The following is a 15,425-nucleotide window of genomic DNA, read 5'->3' on the forward strand; positions in this document are numbered from 1 at the left end:
CCGACGATGTCATCCAGCCTACGGAACCATACCTCCTCACTGTCGTGGAAGGCATCCATGAACTCAGTGATGTCACTTGGAGGTGAGGCGAACTCGATCGGTGTCGATGGAGTCCTCTGTTCTGCCGGAGTGGTCGGCACAGCACCTAGAGTGCTCGGCAGCCCGGCAGCAGTGCTTGGCACTACTCCTAGACTGCTTGTCACCACCCTTGGAGTGGTTGGTACCACTGTAGGAGTGCTCGACACCGGTCTTGGAGTGGTTGGCACCACTGCAAGACCTCTTGGCTCTACTATGAGAGCATTCGGCACCCGTCCTGGAGTGGTCGGCACCACTGCAGGACCGCTCGGCACCACTCCTAGAGTGCTCGGCACCCCTCTCGGAGTGCTCAGCTCTTTTGCTGGAGTGGTCGGCACATCCTTTCCAGCGTCTCCACCACCGTGGATGACCAAATGCTCGACGACGAAGGTGCTAGTGAAGCTGCCAGCTTCCGCAGTGCCCGAACTATCCCAATCCTAGGCCACCTTCTTGTCAACATGACGTCGCACGAGACAACCACCTTGCGTCTGTGTGGGTCATGGAGCCGGTACACCATGGTACCTTCCTCATAGCCTAAGAGCACCATCGGTGTGCTCTTGTCCTCCAGCTTGGTGAGGACCGGCTTCATCTTCCTGAGGTGGCCGATGCAGCCAAATGTTCGGAGGAAGGACACGCTCGGCTTGTGCCCATACCAAGCTTCGAACGGTGTCTTGCCCTTCAGGGCCTTGGTGGGCGCGTGGTTGAGGATGAACACCACCATAGTCATCGCCTCACCTAATAACCTTGCTAGCATGCCCAAGCGGCTTGGTGAGGACGTCCGCAAGTTGCCGACCAGTTTTGATGAACTCGATGACAATCTGCCCTCCATCGACACAGTCCCTGAGGAAGTGGAACTTGACATCGATGTAGTTGCAATGGTCGTGGAGAACCGAATTCTTCATGAGGGCGATGGCGGGCTTGTTGTCCACCATCAGTGCTGGTGGGTGAGCTTCGATACCGGTCAGCTCGCCCAACAGCTGACACAGCCACACAGCTTGGCACGTTGCTATGGCCATCGCCACGTACTCTGCCTCACACATGGACAGCGCCACCACCTTCTGTTTCAGCGACAGCCATGAGATTGGAACGGACCCGAGGAAGACGAGCACGCCAGAGGTGCTCCACCGTCTGTTGATGTCCCCGCCATGTCTACATCGCTGAACACAGTAAGCTGCAACGCACTTCCATCGGTCTTGGGGAATACGATCACCTGATCCACTGTCCCCTTGATGTAGCGCAGCAGCCGCGTAACCATGGCTCAGTGATCCTCTCGGGGATCCTCCATGAAGTGGCTGACGTAGCCCACGGTGAATGCAATGTCCGGCCTATTATGGACTAGGTAGCGTAGACCACCAATAATGCTCTGGTGGAGTGTTGCATCTACCTTTACCGCGGTACTAGCCTTCGTCAGCTTTAGCCGCTCCTCCATCGGAGTCACGCATGGCTTGCACTTAGCCTGCTGCTCCGCTCCAACAGCTTTGAGGCATACACTCTCTGACTAAGCATGAGCGCCTCCTTCCCCTATCTCACCTCGATGCCGAGGCAGTAGGAGAGCGCGCCGAGATCGTCATTCAAAAATGAGCCGCCATCTTGTGCTTGAAGCTATCGATGTCCTCCGCATGCGCTCCGGTGACGATCAAGTCATCCACATACATGCCAACGATGAGCTCCTCCTTCCCCTATCGCCACGTGTAGAGCGCGTGCTCAGTTGTGCACCGCATAAACCCAAGCTCACCCAGCGTGGCGTCAAGCTTGGCGTTCCACGCTCGTGGGGCCTACCGCAGCCCATAGAGCGTCTTGCGTAGTTGGAGCACCCTGCGCTCTGCTCTCTTGATGGCAAAACCCGGAGGTTGTCTGATGAAGACCGCCTCCGCTAGCTCGCCATTGAGGAAGGAAAATTTTATGTCCAGGTGATGGACGCGCCAGTCCTTCACTACTGCCAAAGCCAGTAGCAGTCGAATAGACTCCATGCACGCTACCAGCGCAAAGACTTCTACAAAGTCGATGCCCTCGCACTGGACAAAGCCTCGGGCGGTGAGGCATGCCTTGTGCTTGATAATGGCGCCACGCTCGTCCCGCTTGACTGGTACACCCACTTCAGGCCGATCGGATGACATCCTGGAGGTGGATCGATGAGCTCCCAAGTCTCGTTTTCCTCGATCGCCTTCATCTCCTCCAGCATCATCCGTCACCAATTTGCATCGTGCTCGGCCGGCACGAACGTGGGTGGTTCATCTACAATAATGAGAAGCAGCTCTGGGTCATTGAGCAGCCGACCCGTCAGGCCTGAGGACCCTATGCCGCTGACGATATCATCTAGCCTACGGAACCGCACCTCCTCACTGTTGTGGAAGGCATCCACAAACTCAGTGATGTCACCTGGAGGTGAGGCAAACTCGATCGGCATCGATGGAGTCCCCTGTTCTGTCAGAGTTGTCAGCACATCACCTAGAGTGCATGGCAGCCCAGCTGCAGTGCTCGGCACTACTCCTGGACCGGGACCGCTCGTCACCACTACTAGAGTGGTTGGCACCACTGCAGGAGTGCTTGGCACTAGTCTTGGAATGGTCGATACCACTATAAGACCTCTCGGCTCTACTATGAGAGCGTTCGGCACCCATCCTAGAGTGGTCGGCACCACTGCAGGACCGCTCGCCACCACTCCTGGAGTGCTCGGCACCCCTCTCGGCGTGCTCGACACTGGCCTAGGAGTGCTTGGCTCTTTTGCTGGAGTGGTCAGTACATCCTCTCTAGCGTCTCCACCACCATGGATGACCAAGTGCTCGACGACAAAGGTGTTGGTGAAGCCGCCAGCTTCTATAACATCCCAGATGTTTAGCACTTAATAAAACTTTAATCATGTCATTATCATGCATAATCATCAAGCATCATGGCATATAAGCATCTCATGATTCAAATTTTACCATGTATATGTTGCATAGGAGTGGAGATATCATTTCTTGGCATGTTACCAAAAGACATCCATTTAAGTGTTTTGTTATTTTATGGAGCAAGAAATTCTTCAACAATTAAAAGTTTGGTGTATGCAAATTGTCGAGTGCAAAGTGTATACTTCACCATAGTACCAAAGTTGTATTGTGAAATTTAGTTAAATATGTTAAATTGTGAGTTTCAAATTTGAATCTAATATCAAGTTCTACAAATTGTTAATTTGCCCAAGTCATTGATTCAAATGTTGGAAAGTTCGTTATTTGGGGAATTTTCAAATCAATTTTCTTAAATCAAAGTTGGCAAATTTGATTCTATGAATTGGTACAAAACTTGTATTTTGAAATGGTGAAGTTGGTTGGATAGTTTGGAATAGGATTATTTACTAGTTAATTCCTCAAAAATAGCTAAATAGCTAATTTGAATTCTCAATTTAAATGAATGAACAGTGCACATTTGTTTGAGTTTCAATCCATAATTTCCAAACTATTTTGAATTTCAATTTGATCCTTAAACCAAAGTTGAAGATCTTTTTATGTTCAACAACTTTGCTTAAATGAGTTCATTCATTTGCTGAACCAATTTGGTGTTTTTGAGAAAAATAAAAATTCTGCCGGTGGCTACAGTAACCTGCCGTCTTCCTCTTCTCTTCTCCTCTCTCTGTTCCTCACCGTCGCCATGGCCATCAGCGCCTTCTCGTGCTGCGTCGTGCAGGCAGCCGATTGGCCAGCCCGAGCTACCCCTAGCCAAGTTGGGATGCTCTTCTCCTCTTCTTAAGACACCAGAGCCGGTCGACGTTGCCACTGGTTCTTCCTTGTTCCAACTCAGCCGCCGTCGAGCCTCCATCCGCCGGCGCACACCACCTCCACCGCTCGTCCTTTGGCCGAATTGAGCGTGCAGAAAGCTTCGCCTCTCCCTTGCGCATCGCCTGAGCGCCTCGCCTCATCGGAAACGGCCGCGCCCACCGTTCACGCCACGACCAGCCACCGAGCTCGCCTCCACCGTGGCCGGCCTACTTCGGCTGCTCTCGCTCCTTTCTCTCTCTTGTTTTGCACTTACCTCTGTGCCGTGATTCTCACAAGCAAACCGATTGATCATCTTATCCATAGGACACGTCGGAGCATAGCCTGCCGCCATGTCCACCGCTGCAGGTCACCGGTGCACATGGGCAGCCCTTCAACGACCTTCTTCGGCAACAATTCGTCCACACACGGGTGTGCACAAGTCCTTGCTTGCTCCAGCACCTCTCCCTCGCCGCCTACGAGCGTCAGCCGGCCGGAAATCGAGCCTCTCCAGCATCCTCTGTTCTTCAAAATCGCGATCAGGGACCTCGGCTTCGAATTCGGGAATAGGGAGGGGCCTTTCTGTGAACCGCGGACTCATGTGAATAGTGCCTTTTGGACCTGTTTGCTTTGAAATTTGTTGAACTTTGATAATTCGTACAAAACCATAGAAAAATCATAAAATAATAAATGGGGACTTTTTGGAATCCTTGTGAAATTTCCTATGCAATAGATCTATAATATGTCATGTTTTAGTTTAAAGTTTTAGCTGTAAAAATGGATTTGTGCAGTTAGGGTTTTAATGCTAGTTGTATTTGTCCTTTTTCATAACTACAGATGTAGGGCTCCAAATGAAGTGAAATTTTTATGGCATCCTACTCATGTGATGTTTGATATGTGATAAAAATTTCATGGTCATTGGTTGTTGTATTAGTGAGTTATTGGTTTATCTTGCTCTCACATAATTTCTTGCATTAGCATTTGGTATTTTTCCATAGAGGTTGCTATACATGTTCAAATGGCCTGAAATTTGTACAGTAGTCTATTGATAGTATGTGGAAGCTACTGTAAATTTTGTAGATTTTATTGTGCACTTTTGTTATATGTTCTTTAATTCTACTTATTATTCAGATAAATTAAGAAATGTATTGAAAAATTTTATTTGGTGGTGGACACTATGTTTTCTGGTGTTCATTTGATATATGGAACATGTTGGTGGCAATGGTTTTGCCCAGGTGCATGTTTGAAACATGAGTTAATAATTATTTTCTTGCAATTGTTGTTTCGGGATAGTTTTTGGAACTGTTTGGATTACATCATGATAATGATGTTTTCTGGGAAACTTGTTAATAACAAAGTTGTAGATAATTCATGTATCTAGCTGCTGTTAAAATTTGGTGGTATTTGGCCTTTTGGTTTGTGAGTTATGCCTATTTAAAGTTGGGTTTCAGAAATGGCTGCTCTATGTCAATTGTGGACCAGTTTCTGTAAATGGGTATATTTGACTTAGTTAACTTGAGAATCATGCTAAGATGATTAAATATGAGTTGTAGAAAATTTCATAATCTTTCCAGAATGTCTTGTTGCATGGCTATTGGATTTGTATAACTCCAGTTATGATCCAAACATTATGTTGTTGTTTCCAGTCCAGAAATAGACATATGCTAGTTGTGGTTGTTTACTCCATGTGTTGCTATGTGTGGCTTATGCCCTTGTTGATGGTCAAGTTATGATACTTGTGACATTGTTAAACTTGTGTCATGATTGATGTGCTTGCTCTCTATAGTTAGTTGTGTGATGTTAGTTAAATAGTTATTGGTGTCTATGTCTTGCATAATCTTGTGTTTGTCTTGAATGCTTATGTGATGCATCTTGTGTTACCATTCAACACATTCATATACATGCATCTTGCATCTCATTTAGGTACGTTAGATGAACCACGTGAAGGATGTGATGTGGAGCCGAACTCGAAGATTGGGTTTGGTGGATCTATCCCGAAGATGGAAGGACTAAGCAAGTGCTAGGACCGGAGATGTCACCAAGACGGTGCAAGCTAACTGAACTGACTTGTGTCGGGTCCCAGGCAAGCCCCGGATGCATTTAAACCTACCTTGTGTTTTACAAATTTATATCGCTTTTGCTTTTCAATACTGGATTAAGTGATTAGGAGTTGAGTGAAAACCTAATTGGTGTATTACCAACCTTGTTAACCGTTTCAATCCGAGAATGCTTATTTATGCTTAGCCATGCTTAGAACGATACAGTCAGGTGATCACCGGTCACCTACGAGATATAAATGGTTTCTTGGTTATGACTGGTTATTTATGTGATCATGAGATATGAGCATGTGGAGTAATAAATCTAGACCGGACGGACTCGGTGTATGGGAGCCACAAGACATGGAGGTCTTGTGAGCGGGTTCTTTCCGCCTGTGTCGATTAAGACACGTCCGTTGTTGAATTGTATGAGATGAGACTTTATAGTACTGATCACATACTCCAGTAAGCCTTAACTTGGCTATTCTATTACGAGAATGGCTACTCACGCACTGGGAGTGGAGAGATGGTGAGAGTAGCGTGTACCCACGTGGCAATGGGCTGGATTGGTGGAGTACTGTATTCTCGGGTGGCGTGGACCCATTCTTGTTTTAGAGGATCTGAGGGCGGGTTGGTATATGTAGGTCAGGGACCTGCATATGTCGTGTGATTGGGAATCCCCAGCTGGGTTTTAATCGGTTTGAATCATCGTTGCTCCTCGGTTATGGAGACTCAACTCATTGTTCATCATCATAGTTAATAACTAAAACTTGAGGAAGTTTTGAGAAAGGGTTTGATATGAAGTTCATGATCTCAATACGGATCATGGCAGATTCATATACGATTTTGAGATAGATTTAAATGTTGAATAAAAGAATCTTGTTAGAAAGCTTTTACACAAAAAAAATTTGATTATTGCTAAAGCCATACCTTGAAACCCTGAGCCTGCATTCCTGAGTTTTATCAGTTTTATTCCGGTTAAGTCTTGTTGAGTACTTTTGTACTCAGGGTTCGTTGACCCTTGTTGTAGGTGAGCCTCATGCGTAGGTCTGCCTAGGACCGTGTTGCATGACGGTTGTTCAAATTGAAGATGATAAGTAAATGTGTGGCCCTTGGGCATGGCACTTTTGTTGTGTGTTATGTTTATGATACTAATGCCACTCCACTACTATGGTTTGTAATAATAATCGTACTTAGTTTGTGAAACAAATGTTTTGTAACTAAGTTATTGTAAGACTTTCGCTATTTCACTCTGATGTATATTAATGAATAAACTGTTGTAATACTACAATGACTCTGTAATGGGATCCTGCTCGGAAATCGTGGATGATTCGGGGTTTTCTGAGGACACCCGACAGTCTTCTTAAGTTACCGAGAACATATGCATAGTTGTCAGAGGTTATTGGACAGTGATAGGTGCATGTGGACCCTATAATTTAGGAGGTTCTGCCACAGCTTCCGCCGTGCCCGAACTATTCTAATCCTAGGCCGCCTTCTTGTCGAACACGACGTCGCGCAAGACAACCACCTTGCGTCCGTGTGGGTCGTAGAGCCGGTACGCCATGGTACCTTCCTCGTAGCCTAGGAGCACCATCGGTTTGCTCTTGTCCTCCAGCTTGGTGAGGACCGGCTTTGTCTTCCTGAGGTGGCCGATACAGCCGAATGTTTGGAGGAAGGACACACTCGGTTTGCGCCCATACCAAGCTTCGAACAGCGTCTTGCCCTTCAGGGCCTTAGTGGGCGCTCGGTTGAGGATGAACACCGCCGTGGTCATCGCCTCACCCGAGAACCTTGCCGGCATGCCCTTGGCCTTCATCATGGATTGAGCCATGCCGACCACCGTCTAGTTCCGCCGCTCCACCACGCCATTCTGCTGTGGCGAGTACGGCGTGGTGCAGTGTCGCACCACACCCTGACACCCTGATCCGTGCAGTACGCTGCGAACTCCACTGAACTTAATTCGCCATCGTGATTAGTTCGCAGCACGCGCAGCTTCTTGCCGCTCTTCGCCTTCGCGCGTGCCTTGAACTTCTGGATCGCCTTCGCCGCCTCATCCCCGGAGCGATCTATAGGCGGACGGAGAAGACCTCCACCGACTCACAATCCTTGAACTTGAGGGTGGCGTACTCCTGTTTCAGCAACTGGGCCGTTGTCTTCTTTGCGCGGTCGGAGCCGACGTGCATCGCTGCAATGGCCTCCCACGCCTCCTTAGTAGAGTTTTTTACCCCCAACGGCTCCGTGTACTATACTGACACAATAGCAAGGATAGCCTTCAACGCTGATATATCGTCTTCTTCATTGTCGGTGCCCTTATCAATGGCATTTCAGAGCCATCGGGCTCTGAGCTTGACCTTCATGGTCACCACTCACTCGCCATAGTTGATGCGAGTCAGCGTCGGTCAACTGGTGCCGCTGACCTCCCACACCGTACGTACGACGACCTCCTGTCGTGGCTGGGTAGCCACAGCAGCGCCGCTGCTGTCGCCTATCTTTAAACCGTCTGTCATCGCTAGCGGTTAGTCCGCCGACGGCGCATGTACGGCTCCGATACCACTTGTTGGTCTAGAGATCTCCGACACGGGTGAGCCGACCACTCATCGTCGTTGCCGACCACACACACTACGGCTGTAGGTAGAAGAAGAAAGGGAGAACAGAGTGTACACGCAGCATTAGCATCAGCGTTGACCGGAGCTCTACAGAGAAGATGATAAAACTAAATTCGCTCAACTTTACTGAGTTGCAGTGGGAAGCTATATGTACAACTCTACCCATCTAATCCTAGTACACAGACATGTGAGGCTACCATGCTGCTACAATGACTAGATGTGACAGCAGGGCTAATTTCGACGCCTGCCCCTGCCGCAGCTATAGTTCAACAGCAGGGGAGCCCTTTCGACACGTGCCCATGCCGCGCGTACAGGCAAGGGAGCAGCAGGGGCAGCATCCACGGTGGCGAGAGATGTTAATGACGCCGGAGCCATGGAGGATACAGATCGGTCTCTTGGTTTCGATCTCTGTTTTGCATGCAGACTCCGCAGACGTATTTGTTTTGGAGAGGAGCGCAGGGGGATAGTTTTGGTTCTGCATATGTGAACGATTCGCCTAGAGGCTTTTTAGGAGTAGATAGATAGATAGAGTAGAATATAATTCCCTGTGCTTCAAAATTAACAAAATCAAATTAAGTCATAATCGAAAGATTAAACAAAGAAATTGGAAAAACTAAAAAAGTGCGAGAGCGCTGTACGCCTTACCGTGCTGAGCTGCGACTGCGAACCGCCGTGCCGTTGTGCCAAAGTGCCCAATTGAACCGTGGCGAAGTCACGAACTGATCCGCAGCCGGCGGCAGTAGCGAACTCACGAATGGCGATACAAATTTGGAGCGGCCGGCGGCGGAAGGCAAAGCGTCGCGTAGCTGCGCGTGACTGGAAAACGAAGACAAAGCGTCCGCTGTCCAGTGCTGCAGTGAGTCCATGAACGATGGTCGATGGACCCTATGCAGCACACAAGCCACAAGCCCATAAGGCACCCGTCTAGGCCCAAAGGCCACCTAATGAAGCTAAGTACCGGTTCAGTACTAGTCTTCTTCCTCATGCGATGCGGTCAGTTTCAGTCATTCAACAGCAGTATCAGACCTTCTTCAACCTTGCATCCATCAATCCATGGCTGCCGAGGCAACTCGGGGTGGGCATCCGTGGCGGAGCCAAGGTAGGAAGGCTCTACCGGACTCCGCCCCTGAGATATGTGCTTCGGTTTGTTGATGCTAAAAGCTCAATTTGGTTGGTCTCACGATTACTTCAACGAGTTGTTGGGTGTTCTAGCAAAACTCCTTCCAAGGAGAACAAAGTGTCTACTAACATGTACTATGCAAAAGCTAATTAGTTTGCTGACTATGGATGTTGAAGGAAAATGTCACGACGTTACCTCTAAGTTAGCATAACCAAAGTATCGAGGTCTTGTTGATTTTGCTAGGCTAGAACTAAACAAAGATGATTATTAGAGAATTTATGGAACTTATGAGTTGAAAACTTTGATGTATGCTATATTTGCTATATATACTTGGTCTATGACCGGTAGAATGCGTAAATATTGTTTTTTTCATGCATCGAACAAATTGCCTGTGATGTACGTTTGGGTTCATTTGAATTTTTAAAATTAAACAAAATTGCCCGGCATGGAAATATATGGCGGGAATTTAAATTTTATAAGCTAATTCATTGGTGGTTTGTGCTACTAAACCACCGATTGTCTTAAACGAACCGTCAGTGTATACTTACTTACACCGGTGATTGAATTAAGACAACCGCCATTGTATGCCTATTTACACTGACGGTTCTATTGTAGACGCCAAGTTCACGATTTTCACTAGTCTTTCACACTAACAAAACCCAGTGAAAATTAGTTTGGAACCGCCAGTATAAATCTTCACTATACTAGGTGTTTGTGGGTGTTTTGTGCCAAGAACTAGTGTTCAATTGGTCTCCCGACCTGGTGGTCGGCCTTCTCGCCGTTTAGATCTAGCTCCATTGCATATCGTGGCCGTATGGGACCTGGACGATCTAGCCCTCGCCTTCCTCGTGTGTGACTAGATTTAGTTATTATATTTATGGTTTATTTTTGTTATGTACGTGGGTGTGAACAGTTCTAAGCAGAGTCAATTAGCGAATCTGACTTGTTTGGAAAAGATTGGGAGATGTTTTCTGTCGGGAGTTGAGTAGCTAAAGCTACAGAAGCGAGCCCCAGACGCTAAATTGGGCATTCACTAGGTCGAATCCAACAAGGGGAGGGGCATGGCAGATTCCTATGTATAGCTCCCAATTCTGCAATGTGATGCTATTCGCCTCTGACATCAAATACTTCTGATACTCTGATAAACATTTGATGCGGATCACAAAAAAGAGGTATAGTAGTGCATATATGTATATGCATTATTACGGCGCAAAAGGCCCCTGATCCAACACTCACCCCTCTATAGATCATTATTACAGTGCAGAAAAAAGGCCTGCTTAATTAACTACTTTCCTCCGTGTGTCTCCTGATAGAAAGCATGCATGGACGTGCAACCATTCTCCAGGATATATATCAGGTGACTCCGTCAGAGCAGCCGCCGGAGCTATATATGCTACACGGCTACACCCAGAGCGCGCCGGCATTGCGCAGAAGCGGGACGAGGTTGCCGCTGAGGTGAAGCGACATCACCTTGTCGGTGGAGCCGACGAGCCTGCCACCGATGAACACCGCCGGCACCGCGGGGTTGCGGCCCAGCAGCCTCGCCAGTGCCTTGTCCATCTCCTTCCCCCTGGGGTCCTGGTCCAGCTCCACCACCGTCGGGTTCACCCCGAGCTCGCGGAACAGGCGCGTCACCGTGTGGCACATGCAGCAGGAGCTCGTGCTGAAGATTACCACCGCACGCTGAGAAGCCAGCTTTGTCACCCGGTCCATTGCTATATGATCTTTGCGATCGGCTTCTCGCGAATTGAAAGAAACTTGAAATAAGACTTGGAAGAGAAAATTGTAGGCGAGAGTGAGCTAGAAGAGCCACTTGTAAGATGCTTTGAGTACTTGTTGTGCTTGCTTACTTGCTTAGAACTTGGTGACGGGAGGAGGCTGGTTTATATAGGCATGGAAATGTGCATTCCAATGCCAGCAATGGAGGAATTTTGCAGCGATCCTGATGACTGGCGAAAGGTGGGTGATACCGGAGTGCCTGGATAATGGCCAAGCCTCTTTCTTGCGACACCACAGATCGGTTTAGTGTAGAATATAGAATATATGGACGGCTGCAACAGGATACCGAGATGGTCGTCCATGCATGTTGATAAGGTTTGGGACTCTTGCTTTTTCTAGTTCTCTGATTCCCATTCGACAAGTCAGAAGAGAGAGAGAATGGGTGATGGATAAAGGAGAGAGATGCCAGCCGGTGAGATCATGGTCATCTAGACTTCTTAGATATAAGAGCTGGGTTGTGTGAGCTGTAGAAGATTCAATAAAGTTGCAGCAACAACTACAGCTACAACTATGAATAAGAAGAAGACGTAACTATGAGACGCTGAAACTAATTAATCGCCACAATTCACAGATACACGATATAATTGCATTGTTAGTCTCCCCAATTTTAATACCAAAATTTCAAAAGTTCACGATGTCAAAGCTGCATAAAGGAAACACCTTAATTTAATGACGTGGAACTGAAAGAATTAGAGACTCTTTCCCACTACACGAGTATATATGGTAGGGAGACTCATTCTTTTACATAAGAGCACCGAATCAACACATCTCTTGAAGAGATCGATAATGGCCTTACTCGAGGAGTGGAAAACAGCAACTGAACTAGTCATGTAATGTCAGCTGCCTCTTTGGAGTGAAAAAGTAAGTGGAAAATTTTCATGTCTCTATGCCACCTTCATAATCTTAATACATATTTCGCATATAGTGTACTTGGATCGTTGATTACTAGTCTGCCAACTTCTTAGGTGTATATTTTTTGTTTCACGCCATATTGTGGTTTGTCAAACTTTCTTAGTCATGTGCCTCCATTTAGTGACTGTTTTTTACCAAACCAAAAGTGTGGCAACCATTTTGTTCGCTGCACCTTTTTTTTATAGGCACACTTGTCTATCATTATTCGTGGCAAAAGTTAGGCGTCAAGCCAACCAAACATGTCATATGTCAATGAAACATGAAACAAATTGAATGTACTATGGAAGTCGGACTAATGATGTCTTACAACTTGATTTCTTGCAGGATAGAGGATACTAGTTACTTTTTAGATAATAGAAAGAACATCTAGCTTCATCCTTGAAGAAGATGAATCAGACCACGTTATTATAGTAAATCACTCCATGACGACAGGAACAAGTTTACAAAACATAATGGATCAAAACTCAATTATGCAAATAAAAGGACACATCCATAGGACGACGCGAAGAAACGCATTGCCACGTTCTCCAGCTTGCAGCAAGCCTCTAACACCACCTCCTTATGTGCCTCACACCGCTGCAACTGGGTACAAAAACACGAAGCCAACCTAAGTTTCTTCACATTTAGGGAGAAGGTCACCGGCCGTAGGGATTCATAACGTCAGCTAGGTTGACGACGGCTGCCAATAATAATACCACAGTTGCCCAGTCTTATGTACGTGACCTTGGAGAGAATCATGTCGTCGTCAAAACCAAGTCAGCATGGAGGAGTCTGATGGATTCCATGCATAGAGTCATTGATAGAGATCGAGGCAGGCCCCATGCATTGCACAGCATAGGCATATATAGCACAGTGGTGGCCTCCAGGACTAGTTCTTATCCGGTGTCGCCAGCATCTAGCATTACCAAAGCATGCCCCCCACACCTCATCAGATATGGAGAGGTATGGGATGCCGCGCTCTGAAGTCGCCTTTTCTAATTTAATGTTTAGCTATCTGGCCATGAAGGTGGTATTTTGTATGGATAAGGAGCATCTGAGGGAGGGTAGGGATTCCAGGCAAAGTGGGTATCAAGAGATCTCATACGTGGCAGCTTGTAACTTGCTACTGAAAAGGAAGGAACCATGTAACACATGGGTGTTGACAATTACAGGCAGAAGTGGAGAAATTTCAAGAATCAATAACGGAAAGACATTCCCTGCTTGCTGCTTTGGTCAAATCACTTGTGTATGAAACAAGTAGGTGTCTAGATCATCGGTTAGGGAAAAAAAACTATTCTTTTCAGCTGGTACGTACGGTTGTACTCAAGGAGAGATTTAAGTATAGGTCAAACTGCAGGTATAACACTTAAATTTGATTTAATTTCCAGAAGAGCTGGAGATATTTACTTCACGTGGAATAAGTAATTAGGTAAAATAACCTCCGCTAAGCTATAAATGAATAAACATGTGCAATATTGTTCACATAATAAGGAAGGAATGGAAGCAACATATACAAAGAAAACAACGGCAAAAAAGGTTACACTATTGCAGCAAAGGCAACACCTATGACACAAAGCAGTTAAACATGGCATGAACCACTACTACTTAGAGACATCCCTTTTTTTCTATAGACGGCTCTATCAAGAACAATTTCTAAAAATGGTTTCAGAGATGGCCAGCCTCTAGCTGCCCCTAAAGAACCCTCTATTTTTAGAGGCAGTTGGGAACACCGGCAGCCTCTAGAATACGCTCAATTGTCTCTACAAATAAATTTTTAGAGGGATGAAAATATGACCAGTCTCAAAAAAAGAAGGTGCAGCATAAAAAATCTTATACTCAGTCTCACAACTCACTGTTTTTTTTGAAGGGAAACAGGAGGGTGCAAGCCTCTACTGTGCTTTTATTAAAACTTTACAGTGTTTACAACAAAGTTCATGAAACAAAAAAAGGTTACAAAGAAGATCATAACAATTATACATAAGCTTCTAGCCATGTGGGATAGTGTGAGGCAGGTCTTGAGTTTGACATGACCTATGACTTGCGACATGTGGGTTCCCTAGTGAGCTTCTCTTAGGATTTTTTTCACTATTTTTACGGTCATTTTACATTTTCTGGAAAACAGTTTCTAGATGTGATCCAAAATTGGGCCGCCTCTCTAGAAATATGACTAGATATGATTTTTCCAGCTGCCTCTCGGGACCAATTTTGACCGTCCCTAAACATACGTTCTGTAGTAGACTGCTGATTGACTCTTGCTAAAAGGTAGTTCTTAATTTTTCATTTAAGAAGGACGATAGAAAGTTTCTACTTATAGTTAATGTGTCAAATAACAATAGCAAATTCATTAGCATGTTAATTTCAGAATGAATTAACTTCTCATTGGTTTCACTGTTGATAAAATTAGGCTTATGGCACTATATCTCTTTTCTTGAAATGCGTAGAAGAGCTGCCTATCATTGCATTATTAACATAAAAAAAACGTTTAGTGTACAACTAGCTATACACCAGCAGCATGTACCAAAGATCCCTAGATTGATCTATACATAAAAAGAGAAACAACCAACACGAAAGATGAAGAGGTAGTACGCGAGTACTCAGAAACTAAACAATTTAGGACATGTTTGGATCATCAGGCGTTCAACAAAAAAATGTTTGGATCATCAAAACTACTAGTTCTTAGCAGTCCAACTAAAATTTAGGTAAATGTTTAACTACTAAAGTTTAGTCCTGTGTTGTTTCGATACATGAAAGTTTAGCCCTATGTTGTTTGGATATATAGACTATTGAGATAAACTATTAACAATAGCTACACTAAAAATTAGTCCACCTTTTACTAGTCGACCTGTTTGGATGGCCTAGAACTAAATTTACCGAAGGATAGTCCGGTAGTCCGATCAAGGCCTGAGCATAGGAACCACGGCGGAGGGCCAAGAATATAACCGAACTTGCGCCTGCTGTCTAAACCATGCTTTCTTTAATTTGTCAAATTCGTTTTGACTACATCCATAGGAAAGATACCATGCTCGCACAAGCTAAGCGTTGCAACATCTATAGGTCCCTCCCTCGGGCTTAGCATCACAAAAATTACCAATCCTTTTTAGGAGATTCTCACATCGGATCCAATCTTTAATTTTGTATCACATTCACCTGTACCTTGGAATGTCAAGTTGTCAACTGCTGACTTGCA

At 45.9% G+C, this 15,425-nt stretch overlaps 1 protein-coding gene across 1 annotated transcript; it reads right to left on the reverse strand.

The window, feature by feature from the left end:
• Positions 1-10,683: 10,683 nt before the first annotated feature.
• LOC136452194 (glutaredoxin-C1) lies at positions 10,684-11,453 on the reverse strand. Its single transcript, XM_066452832.1, has one exon. It carries the CDS (start codon positions 11,279-11,281, stop codon positions 10,970-10,972), a length of 312 nt encoding a protein of 103 aa, XP_066308929.1. The 5' UTR covers positions 11,282-11,453; the 3' UTR covers positions 10,684-10,969.
• Positions 11,454-15,425: the final 3,972 nt, after the last annotated feature.

This window comes from Miscanthus floridulus, chromosome 5 (genome assembly GCF_019320115.1).
Source record: "Miscanthus floridulus cultivar M001 chromosome 5, ASM1932011v1, whole genome shotgun sequence".
Taxonomy (NCBI): domain Eukaryota; kingdom Viridiplantae; phylum Streptophyta; class Magnoliopsida; order Poales; family Poaceae; genus Miscanthus; species Miscanthus floridulus.

What these genes read in the sequence shown, in the direction of transcription:
- LOC136452194 (XM_066452832.1), bottom strand. Translation starts at nt 11,281, where the DNA reads ATGGACCGGGTGACAAAGCTGGCTTCTCAGCGTGCGGTGGTAATCTTC.